The sequence below is a fragment of the Belonocnema kinseyi genome, chromosome 9, assembly GCF_010883055.1.
Source record: "Belonocnema kinseyi isolate 2016_QV_RU_SX_M_011 chromosome 9, B_treatae_v1, whole genome shotgun sequence".
Lineage (NCBI taxonomy): Eukaryota > Metazoa > Arthropoda > Insecta > Hymenoptera > Cynipidae > Belonocnema > Belonocnema kinseyi.
The window spans coordinates 36,774,022-36,783,517 of NC_046665.1; the positions used below are offsets into that span (position 1 = coordinate 36,774,022).

At 35.4% G+C, this 9,496-nt stretch overlaps 2 protein-coding genes across 13 annotated transcripts in view; one reads left to right on the plus strand and one right to left on the minus strand.

Annotated features, from left to right (window-relative positions):
• Positions 1-6,642, plus strand: part of LOC117180398 (uncharacterized protein DDB_G0284459-like) — a 201,729-nt gene extending 195,087 nt beyond the window's left edge. For all 7 annotated transcript variants that reach the window (XM_033372884.1, XM_033372889.1, XM_033372886.1 and 4 more), the window contains one exon: positions 4,541-6,642. In XM_033372884.1, the coding sequence (XP_033228775.1) occupies positions 4,541-4,973 (433 nt within the window). In that variant the 3' untranslated portion in view covers positions 4,974-6,642. The remainder of the gene's footprint in view (positions 1-4,540) is intronic.
• Positions 6,643-6,689: 47 nt separating this feature from the next.
• Positions 6,690-9,496, minus strand: part of LOC117180399 (multivesicular body subunit 12A) — a 14,076-nt gene continuing 11,269 nt past the window's right edge. For all 6 annotated transcript variants that reach the window (XM_033372896.1, XM_033372895.1, XM_033372892.1 and 3 more), the window contains 2 exons: positions 8,934-8,984; positions 6,690-8,349 (listed from right to left, as the gene is read on the minus strand). In XM_033372896.1, the coding sequence (XP_033228787.1) occupies positions 8,314-8,349; positions 8,934-8,984 (87 nt within the window). In that variant the 3' untranslated portion in view covers positions 6,690-8,313. The remainder of the gene's footprint in view (positions 8,350-8,933; positions 8,985-9,496) is intronic.

Genomic DNA, 9,496 nt, shown 5'->3' on the forward strand with positions numbered 1-9,496 from the left:
ATCAAGCTGCAAAGTACATGGGAAAATCATCGTCGTTCGTCAGCAAGTGGGTAAAGCGTTATAAAGAGACCAAAAATGTTGATGACTTCCCAAATCGTGGTTGGACAGGAAAAGTGTCCGACAAATTGGAAAAACTGATCGGGTCAATGTTTTCTCGCAATCCTTTACTAACAAAATACTAACAGAAAAGCATTTTGCTCGACACCTTGACAAATGTAATTCCATGTAGAAACATGCGTTTAAATAAAATATTTTACCAAAAAAGTTACCCACGCTTTAACTTGACAGACTGTAAGAATAGGATATCTCAGAAACTTATTTATTTCTTGTTCCATAGCAGCCGCCGCATAGGTTCCTATTCCCCAAAAGAGATCGTGTTTTCAATATATTTAATTCCTTGTAATTTTACCGGTAACACACGTCACAAAGATATTTTTTATTCCTCAGAAGTGGTCATATTTTGATTGTATTTAATTCCTTCTAATTAGTTGACAAAACATGTGTAATAAGTTGTTTTAATTCCTTGATGCGGAATATAAGTTCTGAAATTTTAATTCTAACCAATTCAACTCCGCCTCTTTAGAGTTAAAATTATTTAAATTCACACATTTGAATCGATTTCTTTGGTGCATTTTTTAAGACATTTAGATAAATTATTAAAAGATAAATAAGTATAAATTTAAATATTTATCGAATTTATAAGTTATAGAAAGATTTAATAATGAAAAATAGGTTAAATAAATTCTTTCGTTAAATTTTAATAAGTTCATTGAGAGGAATAGGAGTTGCACTTTTTCTGTTCCCTATGGGGATTTTTATACGAACGAAAAATCGCGTATTCATAGGAATACAAATTCTCAATTTTTCTGAATTCAACGCTTATTACCGGGTAGGGCCTGCTGTGGTAGGACGAGTCAAAAATGGTCAATTTTTTAGATCAAAGTAAACCACATGCCTATAAAAAGTTAGTATATAACCATTATAGATAAGCGCAATGAAAATAGCGTTAAAGAAATCGGTCTTTGTCGATTTCCATTGTTTCTAGTGGCAATGAAGAAAGTGCTGGACAAAAGTTCCAGATCTAGAAAAACATCTTTCTTTTATGACTTTTTTTGCCAACAACCGTTTTGGAGAAAAATTAAAAATACTGCGAAAAAGGATCGAAAAATATAAGTCAATAGAATTTGCCGAGTCAGTAATTGATTATTTTTTCAAAACCACTTCCCAGTAATAAGCGTTAAACAGAGAAAAATTAATATTTTCAGATTTCAGCGTAGAATTGAAGATTATTCTATTATTTTAAATGCGCGATTTTTCTATCTTTCTAAAATGTCATAATAAGAATAGAATATCTCCGAAACTCATTTCTATTTTCATATCGACCGCCGCAAAGTTTCCTATTCACCAAAAGAGAAAGTGTTTTTAATATACAGTGCAACAGTTGTGCAATAGGGCAAACACAAACAAGTTGCCTTCAGACTGGGACGTCTATAAGACGGCTCAGTATGATTACAACAAAAAATAAGGAGATGCAAGCAGGAAGAATGGAGAGGCTTTTGTGAGGAATCGAATGATATTCTAGAAACAGCAAGGCTCCATAAAATCCTAGCGAAAAAACCCGGAAGCTCGCCTTGGGCTCATAAGGCTCGAAAATGACGAGTTTGCCGAAAACGAAGAAGCAACGCTGAACCGTCTGATGGAAGTTCATTTCCCGGGTTTTCAGCGAATTCAAACCGACCTAGAGGAGGAAGACTGGGGCCAAAAGTTGAGAAGGGCCGACTGGAGTTTTGCCTCAAAGGTTGTAGACAGCAAAAGGGTCGAATGGGCTGTGGGGTGCTTCTGCCCTTTTAAATCACCAGGGGCGGATGACATCTACCGAGTGCTTTTACAAAAAGGTCTGGAATTTGTCATATCTCCTCTGACGAAGCTATTTAGGGCAAGTATCCGCCCTAAAACATGTGCCATCGGCATGGAAGGATAGTGGAGTGGCCTTTATTCTCAAACCCGGGAGGGAAGCCTGACGTCTTTTATTTTAAAGACGCTGGAGAGGCTGGTCGAGAGATATATCGGGGACGAGGTACTTTTGGCCTCACCACTACACAGAGGGCAGCATGCCTTTCAGGCAGGCTGCTCGGTAGAGACGGCACTCCATGCTGTTGTGGCAAAATTGGAGCAGCAGTTGGAACAAAAGGGGTATGCTGTGAGAACGCTCTTAGATATAGAGGAGACTCGAAACTAGATGGGGTGAAGGTTTAGTTAAAGGAGTAGCGCCACGGGGGTGTCTACAGGGGGGTGTCCTGTCGCCTCTTCTGTGGTGCATAGTAGTGGATGATCTCCTGCGTAGGCTTAATGAAGAGGAGTATTATACTCAGGGATATGCGGATGACTTTGTAATCCTAGTTAGGGGGGCTCATCTGGAAACCTTGATGGGCCTTTACAAGGTCGGCGCTGCACATCGTAGAGCTCTGATGCGATAGCTCAGGGCTCTCGGTGAATCCAGAAAATACCAAAATGGTCATTTTCACGAAGAATTACAAGATGCCGAAGGTTGATACTCCCGTTTTCTGTGGCGGGAGGCTGACGTTCTCAGACTTGTTTAAGTCTCTGGGAGTCATCCTAGATAGCAGACTGAGCTGGGCAAAGCACCTGGAGACCCAATGCAGGAAATTCGTCATGACTTTCTGGATGTGTAGGAGAGCTTTTGGGTTCACGTGGGGAATATGGCCCAAAATACTTGCATGGTTCTACTCCGCGGTTCTTAAACCAAGGTTGCTTCATGCGGCTGAGGTCTGGTGGCCACGGGCAGAACTCAAAACGATGCAGGGCAGACTGCGACGATTATAAACGCTAGCGTTTAGGGATCTAACAGGAGCAATGAGGACTACGCCTACAGCAGCGATAGGCTTCATGCTCTGCGAAGAACCTCTTCACCTTGCGATAACTGTAAAAGCAGCACACGCAATGGGCCACCTGGTGAGAGGAAACAGATAAACTCGGGAGACTAGACACACTAGGCTACCGAGTGATATCAGTTCACTGCCGATTCTTGAGATGAGGCAGGATAGATAACAACATGTTTCGACTTCACCAGGGCTTTCCGCGTCTACATCCCAAATATGGATCGGGGAAGGAAATGGTAACCCACTCCTCCAAGGGGAAATCTGGTATACGGATGGCTCAAGGGGGTGTGAGGGACAGGAGTGGGAATTTATGACAGTGCGAAGAGGAGGGAAGTGGTAGTCCCGCTTCGGAGACATGCTACTGTCTTTCAGGCGGAGGTCCTTGCCGTTCTTCGAAGTGCTGAGATATTATTAGACGAAAACGCGGCTGGGAGACAGATTACGATCTGTTCGGACAGCCAATTGACACTAACTGCAGTGGGAAAACCAGATAAAACATCTGAACTGGTTTGGGAATGCAAAAAGGCATTAAACCGACTTGCAGAAAAGAATAAAGTGGCTCTCATATGGGCCCTTGGCCATACAGAGATCAAGGGCAACGAGAAAGCGGACCAGCTGGCAAGAAGCGGTGCGGCAGGTGAATACATAGGGCCGGAACCGGTACTGGGTCTAGCGTCTTACTGCATCGGTCTTGCCATAAAAAGCTGGATCTGCACTAAGCACCGAGAATACTGGGAGCAGGTCCGGGGTTACCGACAGGCGAAGAGTTTCCTGGGCTATACGTGCAGAATGGACAGAGCCAGGGAAATCTTGGGCTTGCCAGATGCTTCAGATGCTCACTGGGCACAACCGCTTAAACTACTATGTTCACAAATTGGGGTATAACCCCACTACGTAGTACAGGAGATGTAGCAGGGATGATGAAACATCCTTGCACGTAATATGCCAATGCCCGGGGTAGGCAAAGCTCAGGCATCAAACCCTTGGGTCCTATTTTATGGAACCTGAGGAAGCTACAATGCTATCTATCGGTGACTGACATGCTGGGTTTCTTTAAGAGGTCTAGGGTAAACTACTGATACCGACAGCTAAGGGTGTGGCACAATAGACTTTATAGCTTGAGCGTCAGGGGAGCTCCATAGGGAGCTCCCTGCCCGCATTACAACTAACTATGCTTAAATTTTACTAAGTCGATTGAGCGGAATAGGATTTGCAATTTTTCTTTTCCCGTTGGGGAATTTTTATACGGAGGAAAACCCGCGTATTCATAGGAATACTAATTCTTAATTCTTTTGAATTCAACGCTTATTAAAGAGGTGGTTCAAATAGTCATAAAACTAAAAAAAAATCTTTTTCTACATTTGAGAACCTTTTATCGCAGTACTATTCCATCGTGGTTGAATCTTATGTTAGACAGAAATTGACAAAAACCAATTTTTCCTTTTTTTATTAACAGTATTTACTATTATAATAACATTTACAAATCAACATTGGTACACGGTTTAATTTATTCGGTCTGAAATACTATGCTGTTTTCGAGCCATCGTATACTTTCTGGCTACGCTGATTTTTTTGTCAATGAAAATGCTTTCAAGTTTGGATTTAAACTCTTAATAACATTTTTAATTTTTGAACCACAGGAATGTGCTGGTTTCGCAGTTCGACGAGGATCTCGACATCAGGCAGAATTTCGAGGAGTTCAACCTGGACGATTGTGACCTTTCTGATGATCCAGATCGACCCGAAGGTGATGGATCTGAGACTCTGACGAGCACAGGTGTAATCACAGGGCCGATTGAGAACTCGATGAAGAATAAGGACAATAATAACGTCGATATTCCCATCGATAACACTAATAGCGGTTACGACCACTTCTTAGAAGCCACGGGCCTTAGCACGAAGTCAATCTTGACACCATCAAGACTCCTCAGCAACCACAAAAGCATGCTCAAGCCAAAGGACGTCAAATACAAGCACAAAGTCAAGGCCAACGCTGTCCTTGAAAAACACAGTCTCACGACAACTGGACCAAGTCAGACTCACGTCAGACATTGGACTGGTCCGTTTGTTTGACGTTTGACATTTTAGCTTTCATTGCAAACTAAGTTGATTTAATATGGAAATGTACAGGGATTTTTTAAACATTATTTTCTCTCTTGCATTTGAGTAAAAATGCTATAATTAGTCGAATCGTGTGAACTGAGGGGAAAAATGTGTGAGTAGACATTCGAAAAAAGTGAAAAAATATTGAAATTCATATTCGACTTTTTCACAAACTGTGTGCATTGTAGTAATCTAGCCAAAAAAAACATGTTTTTTGTACATTTAAAAAATATAAAAATTGAGCGAATCTGTTTTTTAAGATTGAATTTTTTTATTATTGTTCAGTAGCAAAAACTGTACATATATAAAATTCACCATCATTTTCAACCAATAGGGAAACTTTGATGAATTTTCAATTAAAAACAATATAAAACAAAAGATACTAACCGATTTCCACATTATTTTCACTTTTTTCGGGTGCACGCACAAATTGTCTCACCTCAGTGCAATCAATTCCATTAGTTTTAGCAATTTTTCACTCCATCCTAATTGACAACCTGAAAGGATTTACATTTAAAGGAGGTGCTGTTTTAAAATGTAATTTCAATTTTAAGAGATTCATTTAGAAAATTGTTTAAAGTGCGCCTCATGTACAATTGTACATATTTCAACAATTCTTCTGTAAATAAAATTTACAAATAAAACTTTACGAGAATGGGATTCAGATTTTTGTACTTTCATAAGTCTTTTTAATTTGAAGAATTAAAAATTAATAAATTTAATTTGTGGTCTTTTCATCAGTTCTACGTGTTTTTAATAAAATTAATGAATCTTCATATATGTGAATGTCTTAATTTAGTCTGAAATTTTTAAAATGATAAATATTGTACAAATTTAAAAAATTAGTAAAATAATGCTAATTTGTTATTAATATATACAAGTGTGATAAATATGAAACAACATTCAAATATCTCTAGTCCTTTTGAAACTGATTGCATTCAGATTTAGATGTTATAAATTATCCTGATGAACATGCACTTTCAATATTAAATTACAATAATGTATATAAATGTGAAAAATGAAATTTTTGGTAACAACTTGTAATTACCAACGTAAAATTTGGCATCTATCCGAATTATAGCAAAAAGTTACAGCTTCAAGTAGATTTTTTTCACGTTTTTTTAACAATTTTTTTAATATCATAGAAAATTACCAAAAAAATAGACTAGAAACTAAATCATTTTTGGGTGAAATTAAACATTTGTACAAAACATCACAATTACAAAATGCATTTCCGCTAAGGTATTTTCAGAACTCTCAAGTTTGAATTTATATTTTAAACATTTTGTTTAAAACAACAAAAAGTTAATTTGAAATCTATAAATATATGCATATTAAAAATATGTCTTTATGAAAACAATACATGATGCTAATCATTAGCCTTCACGGATATTAAAATAAAAACCTTAACTTCAATATTTTGTTGTCTTTTAAAGAAATTCCTTAAATAAAAAAAATCCTGTACATTTCTACAAAATTTGCCAATTCTATAAACCTTGTTTACTTTCTTATCTGTAAATAAGGAAATGTCCTCTTAGATTTGTCTCAGCTGTGACATTAATTTTAAGAATTAATACGTGTTAATTGTTTCAGAAAAGCTATTTATAAAATAAATGATCATATGTAGGAAGAGTAAAAACATTTCGCCGTTAAAAAGTTAATAATCTTGAAATCTAGAAAACAATCTGAGTGTTCATAAATATATTTCGTGAGATAGTTGTAGATACATTGCTCCCGATCAGTTTATTAGTTACTTATATTGTTTAGCCTAAGTATAAACGTGATCTTCGAGAAGACTGACCAAAGCAACGCATTGATCTTTGACAACATCGCTTCAATTTCTTTCACAGAAACATCGCATATTTTCTCCATATTTTTTTTCTTAGAGTTCGTATTTTTTTCGTACATGGCATAAACTTACTGAATAATATAAAATATAGTTATCGAGTAAATTTCCATTTGCACGACCTGCTTTAGAAGTATAGATAACCATTCTAACTCGTGATGTGAAATAAAAAGTTCAGAAATCTAAGTTTTCTGAGAATTACAAATTTAGGATAAGGTCATTCAAATCGCCAAGTTCGAAATAATAATTAAATTGCAATATATTGCAGCATTTTCGGGTTTAAAGTCTTTAATTTCAGTACTTGGTAATCCTAATTTAAAGGCCTCGCTTTTGTAATTTATTCACGAACAGAAAATTGAGACGCAGACTTTTACAAATTCAAAACACTCCCATGACGCATGATTCGTCGTAAAACTCGACGTAGTTCAAAATACAATTTTCTAAACATCATTTGACAGCCCTAATCGCTTTTATCGTGCATGATTACATATTTATAAATAGTGCTTCTAATCAGGTCGTCCTGAACTCAGCATTTGATTAAATAGATTCGCGCATCTATATTGGCAGCACCTAAATTTGATAAGTTAATTATTTTTAACAATTATATCTGCACCGACGAAAATGAAATTTCGCCAAAGAAGGATTCGGCGTCGAACAAAAAAGAATTTTCTTCTACAACTCAACAATCCTAAAGATAATAAAAATTAAACTTATAACTATTAAATAAAGGTTTTGTTCGGTAATTTATCTTCCAGAATATTATCAAATTTCTAAAAAGTATAATACTCGGGACATTTTTATCACAATATAAAATACACCTTACACATCAACATAGCAAAAAATTATTTAGGCATTCAATTATTTTCCCCTGAAAGCAAAAAGCCCAAATTCACATGAATATTACACAAATATGAATTCTTAAAAGCTAATTTCATCCTGAGTTTGTTCGACGCCAATTCCTTTGACTTAGATATGACAGAACTCAACAATTGAGCAGATCAACTGATCTTTATAAGTTTTTTATAAAGTGCTGGATGGAATAAAACTAAACGTTTCCTCTGAAAGCTCGAAGCGAAAGTACGCTAGTATTTTATCATTAAATATCTGATGATTCGTAAACAACTAGAACGTATGATACACGTATATAATAACTTCTACGAACTATAAAAATACAACGCAAGTCTATAAAAATACAATGCTCGTAATCACTGGTATCAAAATCTAAATAGGGCACGGAAGAGAAGATACCTATTCGAATAACGACACGTATCGTGTTATGTATAATATGCAATAATTCGTACTCATTCTCACCACAAACATGGAACAAAATTCTCTTTTGAGGGTTAGTGAGAATCATTCAATTAGGCACTCCATTATGCATGGCTATTTTCGATACAGACGTATGAATACAGCTGGGAAACCTAATACATAGGTTTAAACAATTCGTTTGGCACGGTCGAACCTTCAAGTTTCTCTCTCTGCTCGGAAGTCATAGTTATACTGAAACCAATACAGAATAATAAGTATCGGAGACATTTCTCACATTTATAAGGAAGCTTCTGCAACTCAATCAAGCAAAAAAGAGTCATCCATTCTACAAAAGGTTACTTAGAAACGATTAAATGAAAACTTCTGTTTTAGGATTCGATTTTCAATTACCATACAGCAATCAATAAAATGTTAGTTTTAATCAGTCAAACATTTCTTTTAACCTATATCTAAGGCAGATTTTTTTGGTTAGAAATAAGAATTTATTTCATTCAAAACATACCGTAAATATTGTTGAACAATTTTTTAAAGCTGTCAATTTTTATTTCATGATCTTTCTCTACTTATTGTTAGTGAACACAAACAAATGAATAAAATTTGTAATTTAATTCAATGAAACTTATTTATAAATGAGGAAATACCAAAATTTGAATATTTGCTTACTTTCGCTTTTTATTTGATTAATATTTTCTAATTATAGTATTGCTGCATTGCAGAATGTAAAATATAAAGAAAAATGTAATTATTAACATCCAAAAATACAACATATTTTTGCCGACTTATTGCATTATATATTCACTGTATTATACACTCACCACTCTGTCTAACTCCTCTCGTGTTCGAAGTTTAATCACAGGAAGTTTGGTCTGTTTAAATAAAACCTAGTTTAGTATTTAGTATCCCAACAAAAATTCTATAAAAAAGCAAGAAAAATAAACCACAATACGATTTTTTCTATATATTACGATTCTGCTTTTCATGTTTTGGTTTAAATTTATCACATGGAAACTTTATAGACATTTTTCATTACTAAATAGAAAAATAGCTGTATTTTAATAATGAGGTACTCGTCAATGAATCAGGGACCTGTTAGAAACTTTTACTTTGTTACTAGACATTATGCAAAAAGTATCAAACGTTTTGTTTCCTTTTATATACGTTTTGACAGATTGGAAAAAAAATATGTTGTAATGTTATAACTTCATATTTGTTCCGTCTGCCTTTTAATATTTACACGAGGTGCACAAAAAAAGATTCAGGAAAATTAAAATACTATGCAGAACTAAAGGAAAGTAAAGAATTTTGTTTAATTTTTCGAAAACTCGTGGAAAATGGATCTTAACAGAAATATTATGCTAGATCTGTTTTCCTCTGTGAG